The 17,864-nt window shown below is 47.0% G+C and overlaps 1 protein-coding gene across 2 annotated transcripts in view; it reads right to left on the bottom strand.

The window, feature by feature from the left end:
• The window catches only part of GABRR2 (gamma-aminobutyric acid type A receptor subunit rho2), a 38,895-nt gene extending 22,322 nt beyond the window's left edge, over nt 1-16,573 (bottom strand). For both annotated transcript variants that reach the window (XM_082473962.1, XM_082473963.1), the window contains exons 1-2: nt 15,686-16,573; nt 5,647-5,753 (exon numbers count right to left, since the gene is read on the bottom strand). In XM_082473962.1, coding sequence (XP_082330088.1) covers nt 5,647-5,753; nt 15,686-15,873 — 295 coding nt within the window. In that variant the 5' untranslated portion in view covers nt 15,874-16,573. The remainder of the gene's footprint in view (nt 1-5,646; nt 5,754-15,685) is intronic.
• Between the last annotated feature and the right edge of the window lie 1,291 nt (nt 16,574-17,864).

The raw sequence follows: 17,864 nt of genomic DNA, 5'->3' as shown, positions 1-17,864 counted from the left end.
GATTCTGGTAACTGCTCCCTCCTCTTGCCCTTCACCCCTAACCTGGTGAAGGCTCCACACTCTTCCAGCCCTCAAGGCTTCACTGCCAGCTTGCTGGTTTCCTTTAACCCTGCCCACCCCTTTGTGAGCAGACCTTCATTAAACTCTCCACTGTTCCCCCACTGTTACTGTAGCTTTTCCCAATGCCTCTCCCCTGGGCTCCTTCTGGGTGGATGGCCGCCCCCAGGCAGACACTCAGGTGTCCCAGCTTCCTCTGGTTCCATCGGTGGCTGTCTCCCTCCTTCACTTCTCACGATCCCTCCACTTTTATTTTTTTAACTGGAGTATAGTTGATTTACAATGTTGTGTTCGTTTTAGGTGTACAGCAAAGTGACTCAGTTATACATATACATATATCCATTCTTTTTCAGATTCTCTTTTGATATAGGTTATCACAGAATATTGAGTAGAGTTCCCTGTGCTATACAGTAGGTCCTTGTTGGTTATCTATCTTATGTATAGTAGTGTGTGTATGTTAATCCCAAACTCCTGATTTATCCCTCCCCACAACATTTTCCCTTTGGTAACCATAAGTTTGTTTTTGAAATCTGTGAGTCTTTTTCTGTTTTGTAAATAAGTTCATTTGTATCATTTTTTAAAATTAGATTCCACATATGAGTGATATCATATGATACTTGCCTTTCTTTGTCTGACTTACTTCACTCAGTATGAAAATCTCTAGGTTCATCCATGTTGCTGCAAGTGGCATTATTTCATTTTTTTATGGCTAATATTACATTGTATATATGTACCACTTCTGGGTATATACCCCAAAGAATTGAAAACAGGGTCTTGAATAGATGTTTGCACACACATGTTCATGGCAGCATTATTCCCAAGAGCCAAAAGGTAAAAACAACCCAAATGTCCATTGACAGATGAATGGCAATTAAACAAGATGTGATATATTCATACAATGGAATATTATTTGGCCTTACACGCTACAACATGGATGAACCTTGAAGGCATAATGCTAAGTGAATAAGCCAGTCACAAAAAGACAAATACTAGAGCAGTCAAGTTCATAGAGACAGAAAGTGGAATGGTGGTTGCCAGGGGCAGGGGGAAGCAGGAGTAATGAGTTACTGTTTCAGGACTTACCTGGTGGCGCAGTGGTTAAGAATCCGCCTGCCAATGCAGGGGACACGGGTTCGATCCCTGGTCCAGGAGGATCCCACATGCCGCGGAGCAACTAAACCAGTGCGCCACAACTACTGAGCCTGTGCTCTAGAGCCCTCAAGCCACAACTACTGAAGCCCGCCCTCCACAACTACTGAAGCCTGCGTGCCTAGAGCCCGTGCTCTGCAACAAGAGAAGCCACCACAATGAGAAGCCCGTGCACCACAACGAAGAGTAGCTCCCACTCGCCGCAGCTAGAGAAAGCCCGCGTGCAGCCAAAAATAAATAAATAAATTTATTTATTTTTTTAAAAAAGAGTTATTGTTTCACTGACAGTTTAGGAAGATGAAAGAGTTCTGGAGATGTATGCTGGTGACGACTGCACAACAATGTGAATATTCTTTTGCCACTGAACTATATGGTTAAAATGGTACATTTTATGCTATGTATGTTTTAGCCCAATTTTTTTAATTTTAAAAAATCAGCATTACATTCTTTCTCCTAACAAATGGAGGGGAAACCCCAGGCCTCTGGAGGTTCTCCTAACCAGGACACACCAGCGTACCAGGCAGCTGGGAGCTTAGACAAGATATTTTTGTTTCAGCTGATCCCTGGGATTATTAGGAAGCTACTAGATTTTTAATCTTTTCTCTTTCCAGACTGAAAAGGTCATCTGAGGGGTATCTAGTCTTAGGCAAATTCCTCTCTAGCAATTATTTTTAAATGTCAGTCCACAAGGAAGCCCCTCTTCGAAAAACAAGTTAGGAAGAGAAGACAGGGATGCAACACATACCCCACAATTGTTGACGGGCATCTTGTTGGCATGGCCTGCTGAGCGTGCACGGATGCTTTTTAGAGGGGCGTGTTAGGCTGGGCCGACACATTAGGGCCGGTTGAGCCCAGGCTCTGCTTTGGACCAGGTGTCTGCCACAGGGCTGCCCCCAAGGAAGGCGGGCTTCCTATTACTCACACAGAGCCATCTATGTGCCGTCTGCAAGCCTCCTTCCTCAGAGACACACCCACCCCCTAGCCAGTGCCTCTGCGCAGGAGTGAGGGGGCTGGATGGAATGGAGACCCTCAGGAGGACCTGCAAGGAAGGCTTCTTGGCTCTAAACCATCTGCAGGTGCTCCAGGGATTACGGATTATAGCAATCATTGAAACCCCAGGCAGTGGGAAGCTCCCTCCTCTGATGGCCCCAGCCAGCCTGCTTGGCCATGTTGCAGCAGAAATAGAAATGAGACTTTTCTGATAAGGAAAATAAGGAAACAATGAACAGGCTGGGGAAACAACATAAACAGGTCTGAAAGAGTTAAGCAATCTTGGTCATTGTTTAGCTGTTACTACTAACAAACACTTGTAGCTAGACTTGTCCTTCACAAAGCTGATTACTCTCTGACTCCATACAAATTATCCTTTGCACCTGGCCTTTCTTCTCCCCCTACACTCCCTTGTAGCACTCTTCATTTCAGAAAGAAGTTCATGGGCCGATAACTTCAGGGACACCAGACCCGGTTGCTGAGCCGCCTGATGCCAGCTTTGGCCATGAATTTGCAGAAGAAAAGAAATGCAAGACCTTCACTATTTTTGATCCTTATCATATACCCCGGACTGCAAGCTGAGCCCCACGTATAAAATCTTCTCCGATTCCCCAAGGAGGGGGGCACAGTTCTTGAGGTGTTAGCCTACTGTGTCTTCCCTTTGCCTGGCAAGGAAAATAAAAAGCCTCTCTATTTCTTATCTTCCAGTTCTCTGTCTCCGTATTTTTATTCGGCATCGGTGCACAGGGAGCCAGATTGGCACAGCCAGGACTCAACGAGTTGCAAAGATTCTTATATATATGAGTTCATGTGTGTGTACCTCACCATGTGCTCCCCTGGTCCTATTTCATCCAAGTGACATCTAGACATCCAGGAAAGCCCTGCAGGGGAGAAAAGGTGCCCAGAAGACCAGCTGCTCTGGCGGGAGGGCGTCGGAAGGAGGAGTAGCCCCCTCCCTTGGCTTTGGTGACCGAGATCTTGACAGCTGATGCGTAAGATCCTCAGGTCTTATCGCACCTGCTGGAGGTGACACCTCCTTCCCTGGAAGCTTTCCCTAAAGTCAGGGTCTTTCCCAGCCTCAGAGGCTTACTCAGGCAGGGAGGGGCAAGGGGCTGTCCTGATTCTCCACACTCTGGGCGACACCAGAAGCTGCAGGGATCAGGATACAGGAAGTCCAATTTGCTCCTCAAACGTGGCTTGAGGAAGGAGTGCCCTGACTGAGGCTGCAGGCTGTTGGATGATTCTACTCAGAGCTGGGTTTTCTGGGAACGTGGCAGGATTTCACCTGCCAGTCCTGAGAGCTAGCTCCTGGCTTTCCGGGCTTTCTCCCAGAGGAGGAGGGCGTTTTTATGAGGCTTTCACTTTTGCATCTGACATCACAGAGGAAACCCAAGTTCTGCCCCCAGTTGTTCTGTGGCCATCACTTAACCCCCTGGACCCCAGGCTCTTCTTCTGTAAACTGAAAGTCCTAACCAGGTGATGGCTCAGGCTCCTGCCAGCGACATCAACCTCCGTCAGAAAGTTACAATGTGTTATTCAGAAGATCACCCACACCCAGACACACACAGCTGCCCTACAAAACTGTGCATTGAGGCAGGGTCACGTTGTGACTTTTGAGGACGCTGGGCACTTTTGCCTTCGTGGGCCCTTCCACCAGAAAAAAAATATTTAAAAAGCGTACAACTGTGGTGGTATAAAGATGAATATATTAATATTATATATTAACATTTTCTTCTACCTAAAATTTTATTTTTTTCTTCTGACTTTAAAATAACATCTTAACAGGGGCCCCTAGGAGTATTGTTTGTGAGCCCTAAACACGCCTGCTCTGCCTAGTGGTCCAGCACTGGGGGACGTGCGGATTGAGGGGGTAAGAAAGAGACCCAGCTAGGAGAGCGGGCCTTCCTCAGTAGCTATGTGACCTGGACCAGTCACCTCACCTCTCTGTGCCTCAGTTTCCCCATCTGGGCATAATAGTAGTACCTACTTCACGGAGCTGTGAGGAATGAAGTAAGATCGTGTCTGTAAGTACCCTGGGTAGAATGGTGCCTGGCACAGAAGTCACTAGAAGTTGTTCGTTGTCATTAATGCTGTTGTTTGTCAACCTTGTTCCAGTCGCCTTGCTGACCCTCTGCATCTTACCTGACCCTCTAGAAGAAAGGCAAGGGGAGCAAGGATGTCTCGCTTGGACTTCCTGGAGCACATACAGCTAATTTTAGAGCTGCTTATTCAGGGAAATGTTATTGAATTTCAGAAAACTCTCTGGTGGCATTACCCAGAACAAGCCCTCGAGGGCACCAGAACCCCCTAGCTGTGTAGCATTCCACCCGGGGCAGGAAGAAGAGGCAGGGGCTGTCATCTGTCGCCTGCTCTCTCCTCCTGCTCGGCAGGTGTCAGAGCTCAGGGAACCGAGTGGGAGGCTTTGAGTCCTTGTAAAATGCAACGGCCTCTGGGATAAATTAATATCCTAATCCCGTAACAGTCACACGAGGGAGGCCTGACAGCTGGGTTTTTCTAAGGGGCCGTGAGCCTGTATGTGCCAGGGCTTTACATACATTATCTCGTTTAATCCTGACAGCAACCCCAGATGGACGGATTACTATCCCCATTTCACAAACCAGCAAGCAGAGGCTCAGAGAGGGTCGGTGACTTGCCCGCAAGTCACCCCTACTCCTTCCTGCCGCCCCAGGAGAACGTTGGCACCTGAGAGGAGTTCAGGAGCGAGATAAGGGAGAAATGGAAACCCGCCTGCCTGGGTCTCCCTGGCCGGGGCCCATCAGCGGCCATGCTCCGGGCCTCAGTTTCCCCACCTGCGCAAGGGGGGCGTGGGCCCCGTGTCTCATGCACTCTGCAGTTCTCATCCCTCTCCCTGCCTGGTTGGTGCAGATGGCCGCCTCCTTGCCCAGCCCCCTCCCCTCTGTGGCATTCCTCCTGTCCCCGCCACTCCTCCCCAACCCACCGAAGCAGGGAAGCTCCTTTGGGGCAAGTCTGCAAGGGAGCTTTGCAAGGCGTTAAACTGTTGCTGCATTGGCAAGCAGGGGGCCCCCCTCAGAACTCCAAATTCCCAGCCAGGCACGGGATAGCAGAGCCGGGGAGTCCTTTTCTGTGTGGACGCTCCAGCCCTGCCACGCTCCCCCCACCCATGCAGCTCTTATGCTCTTATTTTTTTCGGAAAGGAAAGTTGGCAGCATCAGGGCTGGGCCTCCATGGATGTAAACAGCTTAATCATCCTCAGGTCCTCTTCTCAGCAGCCCTCTCCACTCACTTCCTTCCAGCTCTTTTCTCCTGGGGATAATTAGTGACTCGGAGCCAGCTGGGCTTCTCTGAGTGTGAGTGGGAAAATCAGGGACCCCGGGGGAAGGGCTGTGCCTGAGGGAACCCACTGGAAGAGCAGCAGGAGGCAGCCCTGGGATCAGGCCCCAAAGGGCCGAGGGGAGGACACAGTCTTACCTCCAAAGGCGGGCCTCATGGTGAAGTCATGGTCATCCACTCTGAGAAGCGGTTGAGGTTTTCCCTTTCGGATTTTGGTCACATCAAGGTTCTTCTTATATAGGTGACTGCAAAGACAAGCAAGAAACTGTTTTCCGTCAGCCCACCAAGGCATCGCGTGAGAAGATTTGGGGAGATTACTTCCTGCAGGATGTACGTGTCACTCACCTTTTCCGCCATCCTACCATCTCTTTCTCCACTGAAGGGAGGTCAAGAGATAAAGGGTCCCCCCCGCTTACCTCCACCACCCCGGGCCCTCACAGGCAGGCTGACCCGAGGACCTGGCCCTTCCAGAGGCTTCCTAAAGTAGATCCCCCTGAGGCAGGACACCATCCTACCTTGGCAAGCTCCTAACTGTCTTGCCCGAAGTCATGATTGGATGACCAACGGTTGGGTCTAATGGTGGAGAATTATGATGGGTCTTTTTTTTCTGTTAAAATATTTCTTCAGTGTTGTTATAATATTGGTTTTGCAATAAGGAAAATTCTTAGGGACTTCCCTGGTCGCCCAGTGGGTAAGACTCCACACTCCCAATGCAGGGGGCCTGGGTTCGATCCCTGGTCAGGGAACTAGATCCTGCATGCTGCAACTAAGACCCGGCACAGCCAAAATAAATAAATAATAAATAAATAGTTTTAAAAATCAATATACCAAAGTGGCATATTTTAAAAAATAAAATAAAATTCTGAGACAAATGTAGTTAAAGTTTTAAAAGGCTGGTGTTATCCTAGACAGACCTGATGCTCTTTTTTTTTTTTTTTTTTAGAGTATTAGTCATTTTTTAAAATTTTTATTTATTTATTTATTTATTTATTTATTTATTTATGGCTGTGTTGGGTCTTCCTTTCTGTGTGAGGGCTTTCTCTAGTTGTGGCAAGCGGGGGCCACTCTTCATCGCGGTGTGCGGGCCTCTCACTATCGCGGCCTACAGGCTCCAGACACGCAGGCTCAGTAATTGTGGCTCACGGACCCAGGTGCTCCACAGCATGTGGGATCTTCCCAGACCAGGGCTCGAACCCGTGTCCCCTGCATTGGCAGGCAGATTCTCAACCACTGCGCCACCAGGGAAGCCCAGACCTGATGCTCTTTACATCTGTCCAGTTGGCAGCTGTCTGAAGAATCCACCCTGGCGGAGAGAGCCTCAACCCTCAGGAGAACAGACAGTTCACAGCCAGCGGGCATCAAGGCCACAGGTGGGCACAGAGTTGCTCCGACCATCCAACCAGGTGGTGGGAGGGGGAGCTGGAGCCCAGGACTGCAGACCCTGCTTCCCTGTCCTTCCTTTAACCCAGAGGAAAAAGGAGTAATTCTTTCCTCTTTTTCACTCACACTCATTCTTTCCAGATCTTTTTTTTATTCCCCACCACAATCACACATAATCCTAAAGCAGTCAAATTCAAAATCTTCTAAAGCAATAGTCTATTTAGGATTATCACCAAACAGGAAGAATAATAAGAGGGGAGGGAAAAGAAGATGGAGAGGAAGGAAGGCAGGAAGAAAGGAAGGCTAGGAGGCAGGTTATTTGGACATTTGGGTCTGACAGGATATGAGCTTTAATTCTTTTTTTTTTTTTCTGGCCATGCCTCGAGGCTTGCGGGATCTCAGTTTTCCTGACCAGGGATTGAACCCAAGACCCGGCAGTGAAAGCCCGGAATCCTAACCCCTAGGCCACCAGGGAACTCCCTGAGCTTTAATTCTTGGCAGAAGAAAATAATCTTATAAGAAGTCAGTGTTACTATCATATCTGTTATGTGTTGGCTATTGAAGGGTTTTAGAAGTCAATGAAGAGATTTTGTTTTTGAGTGTGTGTTGTTTACTCTCCACATTCTATTTACTTTCCCTATTTACTCTCCACATTCTTACCACATTTTGTTGATATTTTGAGAAACAAGCATATTTCCTGTTTAAACCCTGTAAGAGGAAAGTGACATATTTCCTGTCTCGAGGTCCTGTTCTTTGAGACATCTTTCTATGAAATCCTTCTTAACTTTCATTCTCTACCAGCTCTGCCCAGATGGTATCACTTGATGGGAGGTCTGAAGCTGTGCTGATCAATAAAACAGCCACTAGTCACATGGGGCTGTTTAGATTTAAGTTAATTAAAATTAGATAAAATTAGTATTCAGTTTCCTCAGTTACACTAGCCATATTTAGGTGCTCAAGGGTCATAGGTGTCTGATCGCTACTATACTGGACAGTGCAGATATATAACATTTGCACAATTGGGAAAAGCTTGGTTATTCAGTGCCGACCTGACCCTCAACCATCTTCCCCACCCAAGAAACAGATTCCCTGTGAGCTGGGCCTCCCTGCCTTACAGCCCTGCTCTGGGAGTCACCTCGTCCAGCTTCTCACAGCTCAGGACCTCCCAGGCAGGCTCCCGCTTCTGCTGAAGGCTCTGGTACCACCTGTTTCTCTCTATTCAGTTCCTCCCTTCAACCTTGGGGAGTTCAACATCCAGATCGTAGGAGAGCAAAATTTGCCACCTCAAAATGTGTCTCTTTGGCATGTGGATTATTTTGAGCTGAAAACAATCAAGGCCCAAAAGATCCAGGAAGAACCTTTGAGCTTCCCCCTAACTGCCTAAAAGAATTTGCACAGAGGGCCTGTTCCTGGAAGAGAACTGTCACCAGAGATCTCTGCAAAGAATATGGCCTAGGGGTGGTGGGGAGAAACTCTGCTGGGCCTGGAGATCAGAATCCACTTGGTGTCCCGTTGTCTCTGCACAGCCCGGCACACCATCGGTTTACCAAACACTTCCATCTTTTTTTTTTTTTTTAATCTTATTTATTTTTGGCTGCATTGGGTCTTCATTGCTGCACGCGGGCTTTCTCTAGTTGTGGCGAGCAGGGGTACTCTCCAGTTGCGGTGCGTGGGGTTCTCATTGCGGCGGCTTCCCTTGTTGCGGAGCATGGGCTCTAGGCGCGCAGGCTTCAGTAGCTGCGGCTCGCGGGTTCTAGAGCTCAGGCTCAGTAGTCGTGGCGCACAGGCTTAGTTGCTCCAAGGCATGTAGGATCTTCCCGGACCAGGGATCGAACCCATGTCCCCTGCATTGGCAGGCAGATTCTTAACCACTGAGCCACCAGGGAAGTCCCTCTTTTTCATCTTCACGTGAATTGCCTTCCTCCCCTTTGTAGTCCTAAACCACTACCCCCAACATCCTCCTTTGTCTTTAGCTGAAGATGGTTTTTAAGCTGAGGGTTTGGCCATTTAGGTGAATTACTCAGTTTTCCTGGGTCTTTCCCATGGATACAGGTTATTAAACTTTTGTTTGATTTTCTCCTGTTAATCTGTCTCATGTCAATTTAACTCTCAGACCAGCCAGAAGAACTTAGCAGGGTAGAGGAAAACGTCTTCATCCCGGACAATACGGACAGCCATCCTGCCGTCTGGTTGCACAACTCTTCAATTCCTGGACTCAAGTTTATTTGCTCAACACATTTCTATGGATCACCTACTCTGTCCAAACACTGCTCACTCAAGTCACGGGAGGACATATATTCACCTCCCTTACAGAGTTGATGACCTAGTGGGAGAAATAGACAATAAACAAGTGGACAGATAAAGAATGTGACTTCAAAAAGTGTTGGGACCTCCCTGGTAGTCCAGTGGGTAAGACTCTGCGCTCCCAAAGCAGGGGGACTGCGTTCAGTCCCTGGTCGGGGAACTAGATCCCGCATGCATGCCACAACTAAGAGCCCACATGCTGCAACTAAAATATCCCACATGCCACAACTTAGACCCAGCGCAGCCAAAATAAACAAATAAATAGAAAGTGCCATAAATATATCGTAGAGCAGGGTAAGGAAGAAGAGACAGGTGGGTTGGGGCAGAGGGTGATCAGAGAAGCCCTCTGAGCCCTGGAAAGGGTGAGTCATGAGAGGAGCTGAAGAAAGTGCATTCTGGGAGAGGGAAGAGCAAGTGCAAGTGTCCTGAGGTGAGTGTGGCTTGTGTGTGGAACAGTAAGAAAACCAGTGGGCAGAGAATAAGGAGGAGGAAAGCAGTAAGAAAGGAGGTGGGAGACAAGGCCAGGGACTAGATCCTGAGGTCCTCAGGGATATATACTGAGTGGGGAAACCCATGGGAATTCTGAGCAGGGGAGTCAAAAGTTCTGGTTTAACACCTGGGAAGATCACTCAGGTAGAGGAGACTGTGCGAGGGCAGAGAAGAAATGGGAAACCGTTAGAAGACTTCTGCTGAGAGAACATGGTGCCTGGGTTAGGGCAGTAAGGGGTGGAGCTGTAGAGAAGTGATCAGAAAGGCTTTGCTGATGGATTGGGTATGGGGTATGGGGGAAACAAAGAGGCAGGGATGGCCCAGGTTTACGACGAGCACCTTGGTGAATGGTGGGGCATTCGCTGAGATGGTAAAAACTGGAGGAGTGGCATGTTTGTGGGGATGACGGTGCATCAGATTCTTAGAAGCCGTCTTGATGTCCAGACGCCTGTGAGACACCAGGTAGGAAGTGCAAATAGGGTGGGTGCAACTCAGAAGACAGTAGCAGTAGCAGTGTTTTCACTTCCTTCGGCCTTGTAGGTTCTGGGGGGCCCCTGGGGGCTCAGCAGATGTGCCTGACCCTCCTTCTCCCAGAGCCCTTTGACTCTGCCCTCAACACCCTGGCCTGGCTTCCTCAGCTTGTCCCCTTCTCACTGCTCATTCTCATCAGCATTCAGATGGATTCAACTCTCTCTCACCTTGAACCAGAATGAAGCAGAAAATCTGTCTGGACCCCACGTCCTCTTCACACAAAATTAATTGAAAAGTGATGGCGGGACAGTGGTGGTAGTTATACTCTTCTTTGAACATTTCCTTTTTTAAAAAAACATCTCTCCCCGCCTCTCAATAAATAAGTAACTTTCCCAAAGACCTGCTGCCATTCCTCACTGCTGAGCACTTCCCTGGTCAGGGAACTAAGATCCCGCGTACTGCGTGGCCAAAAAAAGAAAAAAAAAAAAAAGAATTTTATTTTTATCCAAAAGCCAAGGAAAAAGAGGAAGGGTGTTGGGCACTTGGAGAACGAAGCTATGATCAGATATGCTTTTGGACAAGCTCATTGCAGCTGCACACTCCGAGGACGAGAGGCCAATGGCTTCTTCCTGTGGCTGGAATGTGGGACCTAAGTCAGTTCCCTAGAAGCACGTGTGGTCATGGAGGGGCCCTTCCAAGGAGCTTCCGCCCCCCCGGGTCTCTTCCCCAAGAAGTGGAGTAGGACCAGGCCCGGCTCCCTGCACAGCGACTGCTGGGGGGCCGTATACAGAAGCCCCAGCAGAGACACCCCGGGAATGTGGAAGCAGAGCTCAGCCTGAGGGCTTAGCCGATCACAGACGTTAAATTGTGAGGGCAGCCGGCTCACTGCCCCCCTGGCTCGCGGGGAGCAAATCCCTCCTGGTCAGCACAGTTTCTCAGTTGAGAGGGGAGGATTAGGGGAAGGGGAGTTCCCACATGCCAGCAACCCGGCGAGAGGGAGGAGATTGAAATCCCAGTGCCATTAATAAGGACCCAGAATTTTTCTTACAGGTCCAGTTATTTGATAACTCAGGCCGCTGATATCCTGATCCTTGGGCTATTGGTGTAAGCTAGATGCCCTGCATCCATCCTCCACAGGAGATGCCGGCCACTGCCCCATCCCAGACTCCAGGGGCTCGGCTCTCCCACCCCAGACTCCAGGGGCCATATGCCGAGCCCCAGCCCCGCGGCGGGGCTGCCAGAACCTTCACGGAACCTCAGACCCAGCCTTGTCGGGGTGTGGAGGGGGGAGAGAAGAAGAAAAAGTGTTCACTATGCCTTTGAGAAGCAGGGCTGGTGAGCTGCAGTCACCACATCATTCCAGTGGGTTTCAGTTGGAGAAATGAGGTTCAGAAAGATCAGGATACACGGCCACACAGCCAGCGAGCAGCAGAAGCAGGGCCTGAACCTGGTTTCTCCTGACTTTCCAACCCCACTTCCTTCCCCAGATCCCTAGGGAGGGTGAGGGTCACTGGGTAGCAGGAGAGCAAAGCGGCTCCTGAGTCCAGCACTGGAACCATGATGCCAGAGGAGAGAAGGACGGCCAAGGGCAGGTGGAACCAAAGGGGCAGCAAATGGGAAGGAAAGATGAAAGGGGACCTCAGGCTTCGGGACCAGGAGGGGCCACACAGTGTGATCAGGGCAGAGCCCAGACTCCCAGATCGTGGTGTATTTTCAGATCTCAAGGGAGAAGGGCGTCTCTTGGCAGGAAAGCAATCATGTGGTCAGGAGGCCGCCTTAGGCAGCAAGGGCGGGGAATAAACCTGGGAGGCTGAGAGGCAGGAAGAACACAACAAAACAAACAGCCAAGAGCAAACAGGCTCACTTGGCAGCAATTCAATAAAGGGACACAAAGGATCAGAATACAGGAAGCAGTTTTGAAAAAGCAGTTGCTGGACAGAATAATTGTTTTGTGAGGGTGTGTTGGCCAGGGTGACACAGGGAAGGTTGACAGGTTAGAAGAAGTCCTCTCGGTGTGTGTGTGTGTGAACAGGACTTGTAAGAGAAGGAGCTACTCCACAGAGCTGAACTGCTCTAAGACTGTAATGAGAAAGGTTCAGGTCATTTTATTCCTATTTAAACTCTTGTGTCGATAATGAAAGTACCTTTTAGTCAGATGTTTGGCTGAAATTTTTCACAGACAGACATAGCTCTATGATTGTCTGAGCGTGTACACGCCCTGGTGGATTACAGAAAGGCCTAGAAGCATGTTCCCTGATATGTTTTCTCTATCCTTTTTCCCAGCTTCTGTTCAATAATTATTTTATATTCTTTGAATGTGTATGTTCACCTTTTCATCCACTTTAACACCTCATGGGATAGATTTCAAAAAGTTATCTTCACCCCTAAGGGTCAAATTCAATTCATCCATAAACAGTATAAAGTTTCCTCAAAAAACTAAAAATAGAACTACCATATGACCCAACAATTCTACTCCCAGGTATATATCTGAAGAAAATGAAAACACTAATTTGAAAAGATATGTGCACCTCAATGTCCATAGCAGCATTGTTTACAATGGCCAAAATGTGGAAGCAACCTAAGTGTCCATCAACGGATGAATGGATAAAGAAGGTGTGGTCTACATATACAATGGAATACTACTCAGCCATAAAAAAGAAAGAAAATTTGCCATTTGCAACAACATGGATGGACTTGGAGGGTATTACGCTAAGTGAAATAAGTCAGACAGAGAAAGACAAATACTGTATGGTATTACTTATATGTGGAATCTAAAAAACAAAACAAACTAGTGAATATTTAAAAAAACAGACTCACAGGTATAGAGAACAAACTACTGGTTACCGGTAGGGAGAGGGAAGGGGGAGGGGCAAAATAGGGCTAGGAGATTAAGAGGTACAAACTACAATGTATAAAATAAATAAGCTACAAGGATACATTATACAACACAGGGAATATAGCCAATATTTTATAATAACTATAAATGGAGTATAATGTATAAAAATTTAGAATCACTATGCTGTACACCTGAAACTAATACAATACTGTAAACCAACTATACTGCAATTAAAAAAATTTTTTAAAATAAATTCAGTCTGTCCACAAGCTCATGCAGGTGTCTGAGAACGAGACTGTGGGTCTTCTGAGAGTAACAGAGATGCTGTAACTGCCCAGGCTGCCAAGTGGAATCCCTGAGGGTCCCTGAGGGGCTCGTGCTGAACCCCAGCACCATTATTAGAAAATAGACAGGTTCAGACAACGATTTCCCTTCAGACCTAGTAAATCAGGATCCTAGGTTCTGATCCTATCAAGCTACTATCGAGCTGTATGAATTACTCATGCCGACGTTTTAGCATCTGTAAAATAAGACAGTGTTTCCCCATGTGTGCTCTGTGGACTATGAATCCCACAAGATAGTCCCCCAAAAAAAGTGTTGTTCTTTTTTTTTTTTTTTTTAAGAAACACTGCATAATTTATCTTCCTCTTCAAGATTCACAACCTCTATTGGCATAATAAATGTTCTATAAGTTCTGCTATAAAGATATCTGTCTAAAATGATCTAAACCAGGATTTCCCAAGCTTCTTTGACCCCGGAACCCCCTCTTTATACAACACCTATTCACGTGTCACAGAATTAGAACTCAGGGGAATTGCTGGACCCCATGACCTCTGAAGTTCCTGTCAGTTCAACAGCTTAGGATTCTGGCTACATAACCAGGATGAGTCTTCGAGAGTGGTGCCTCTTTCCCAATACCCTGGACAATTTGTACCTGTTTGCTTTCTGACTGAGTAGAATTAGACTTCACAGAGTATTTACATCTCCCAGAGCAACAGTCTCCAAAGTAGGGGCACACCTGGAGGGCTCAGGATGCTCCACTGGGATGCAAGAAGTAGAAATTGTAACTCTCATTTATAGTTAGTTTTTATCTAAAAATAAGGAAGCTTTGGGGCTTCCCTGGTGGCACAGCGGTTAAGAATCCACCTGCCAATGCAGGGGACATGGGTTCGAGCCCTGGTCTGGGAAGATCCCACATGCCGCGGAGCAACTAAGCCCGTGCGCCACAACTACTGAGCCCGTGCGCCACAACTACTGAGCCCGTGCGCCACAACTCCTGAAGCCTGCACGCCTAGAGCCAGTGCTCTGCAACAAGAGAAGCCACCGCAATGAGAAGCCCGCGCACCGCAACAAAGAGTAGCCCCTGCTCAACGCAACTAGAGAAAGCCCGTGCACAGCAATGAGGACCCAGTGCAGCCAAAAATAAATAAATAAAATAAATTTATTAAAAAAAAAAACTGTGAGAAACAAATGTTTAAAAAATTTAAAAAATAAAAATAAGGAAACTTTTCAGCTTTAATTTAATATACATATTTATAATAGTACATGTATGTAATTTGTGTATATATATGTAAACACATCAGTGGGTATGGTTTTAAAAAATTGTCACTGATAGCGGTACGTGGTCAAAAAGGGAGACCACTGACCTAGAAAATGTGCCTCAAGATATTAGTTAATATTCATAATCACTAGTTCACTCAGTGCTTAGTAGAATGGAAAAACAGACATGTAACATGGCGTGTTACACATGGCGTGGATATCTTAGCTGCTTGCTCTTTTCTTCATGCTGAACAGGCCTAGAATATCGTGCTTCATACATCAGTTCAAAACAAGCGTGTTAAGGAACTTCGATCTGTGATGTAATTATGTTAAGTGCAAATTCTGGGCCTAACCAGTTATTTCTTGGAAGTGTTTCCATTACATCATGAAATAGCCTTCACTGTTGTCCACATGTATATTTTCAATAACCTAGTAAATTTCAAACATCTTCTCTAAGATTCAAAACAGTACAATGAAACCTGATAGCATTATAAAATTGTTCCCAATCAAATAATTTAAAGAAGACAACTCCCAGTTACATTTTTTTCTTAATAAGTCAAACTACATTCCTATATACAGTTCCCCTCAAAAAAAAAAAATTCTTTTTTTTTTTTTTTAAAGTGAAAGCAGGTTTATTTAGAGAGATACACTCCATAGACAGAACGTGATCCGTCTCAGAAGGCCAGAGAGGCCCCAGGGCATGGGGTAGTCTCGGAAAGTGAGAGTAGCCCTGAAATATGGGGTGGTTAGTTTAAAAAAAAAAAAAAATTCTTGAGTGTAATTCCTTAGCAGGTCATCTATGGTCCCTACAGGATGTAATCCCAAGAAACTAAGCGGCACAATCTGAGAAGTACAACAATGCTTTACCCACTAAGTCTTCAACTACCTGACTTAAATCAAAATGCTTTGGCTGAACACAGACACCAGAATGAAAGGCTCAGCCTGGTCTAGCTCCCCTCTCTCGCTGCTGGTGACACAATAGTGTATTTGTGCCCAGGGAGAGGCTGTGTTGGGTGAGGGCGAGGTCCTATCTACCCCCAGCTGGAAAACAGATTCCAATAGGACGGACGATCTAACCCCTAGCCCTCCTGGGAGCTGTCCCACTGTGTGTCACTGCCACCACGAATCACCTCCCTCCCCTCCCGCCCACAACTTTACCTTGGCTTGGACGTTTCCAGCTGCCCTGTCCATCTCCTCTTCTTGGGCTTTCTGCTCTCCACAAGAACCATCAGGCAAAACAAGAACAAAATGAGTCTTGAAAAATAAGGCATCCTGTGAATGTCTGTGATGCCGCAAGCTGCTTTCCAGTAACCTGCAGCGGGGCAGATCCCCCCAGGCTTAACCATTGACTTGGTCTTCTGCCTCGAGCCAGGGCAGCAAGGAGGGCATGGCTGGCCAGGTTGAGTTTCCCGATTTAATACTGATACTGATGCTTGTGCCACCCTACTTCCCACCCCCTCGGGCCATGACACAAACACCAAGGCTTTGCCTTCCCCGCTACTTAGTGATTGGCTATTAGTCAGTAAGTTGGTTCTCCTGTGAAGCTCAGCTTCCGCTGAGTCCTAGAGCAGCTTTGGCTAAAACTGTTATATAAAAAAAAAAAAAAAAAAAAATTAAATCTCTTGGACATGCCAGCTTTTTGCTGAGATCATTAATCCATCTCTCTGGCGACATAAAACCAGTCTGTCACATCCGCCAGGGAGCAGGTTGGATTCTGAGTGGATTTGCAGGGAAGACTTATAGACACGGAGATGGGCACCTGAATGTGCCCCAGAAATGCTGAGTAAACACGCAAATGACCTGTTTCCACAGGGTTGCTTTATTTCTTGAGCTAAGAGCCTGTGCTTCACCTATGGCCAAGGGTGCTTGCTTTTCCCCCAAATACACATCTTTTTTTTTTTTTCAATGAAAACACATCTTATCAAAACATAAAACATATTTTGATTTTGAAGGAAAGTATAAACCAAAGGAGAATTCGTGATTATGTAAGCTCTTCTTCCTAGCATGAGCACTAGATTAATGTTGGTCTTTCATCCTAAAATGTATAATGTCGGGGCTTCCCTGGTGGCGCAGTGGTTGAGAATCCGCCTGCCAATGCAGGGGACACGGGTTCGATCCCTGGTCCAGGAGGATCCCACATGCCGCAGAGCAACTAGGCCCGTGTGCCACAGCTGCTGAGCCTGTGCTCCAGAGCCTGCGAGCCGCAACTACTGAAGCCTGTACACCTGGAGCCTGTGCTCCGCAGCAGAAGCCACTGCAATGGGAAGCCCACGCACCGCAGCGAAGGGTGGCCCCCGCTCGCTGCAGCTAGGGAGAGCCCGCATGCAGCGGCGAAGACCCAACACAGCCAAAAATAAAAATAAAAATAAATAAATTAAAAAATAAATAAATAAATAAAAAATAAAATAAAATGTATAATGTCATCGCTGATTCACTTTGTTATAAAGCAGAAACTAACACACCATTGTAAAGCAATTATACTCCAATAAAGATGTTTAAAAAAAATGTATAATGCCATCATAAATGAGGCTTGATTCCTATTCTGGGATATGGAATTATGAACATCAGAAGTGAAAAGATACATGTGGTTATGTTTCATCTACTCTGCAGAAGAAAATGTTTAAAAACTACCTATTGCTTGCTTGCTGTGTCCTGGGAATGGAGATGATGAGTGTGGTAGAGACACAGGGAGATGAGGATGGAGGTCAGAAGGAGAAATAGCTAAAACTGAAACAGAATTAGGGTTTTCTTATGTAAGAAAGAATCAAGAGAAGCTCTTTTGATCCCTTTAAGCAAAGTAGAATGATATGATCCACTTTATTTTTTCAGGAATTCCTAAGTGGGATCAGTTGGGTCAGAGAAGACCCAACTGATTGATCTCTTTTGACTATGTTAAAAGAGGATGAGGCCCTGCCCTAAGGGATGGGAAGAGGGAAGGAGAAGAAGAGGGAAGACAGAAGAATGTGACAGTCAAGTTATCACCAAAGGAGAATATACATGGTGACTGAATAGAGTAGGAGGTGAGAGAACACAATGAATGCTAGGACCCCAGTTTGGAGGCAGGTCTGGTGGGTTGGTACCACCATTATCTGATGTCCCTGAGAGGTGGACAAGTTTGGGGGGGGGGGAGGATGAGATAAATTTTGACTTATGGAGTTTGAGGCGTCATGGGACCTCCGGACGCCCAGTAGGCAGCTGGAGTATGAGCCTGGAACTCAGGAGAAAGGTCTGGATTGAAGAAGTAGATGCGGAAGCATCAGTGTAATGGTGGTAGTTTAATCACAGGAAAAGATGAGATCTTCCCGGGAACAGAAGAAGTCGGAGTCCAAGTGCAGAA

Source organism: Balaenoptera physalus (genome assembly GCF_965194825.1).
Source record: "Balaenoptera physalus genome assembly, chromosome: 9".
NCBI lineage: Eukaryota > Metazoa > Chordata > Mammalia > Artiodactyla > Balaenopteridae > Balaenoptera > Balaenoptera physalus.
Note: the sequence above shows the minus strand (reverse complement) of the source record. Positions and strands in the feature narration are given on the sequence as shown.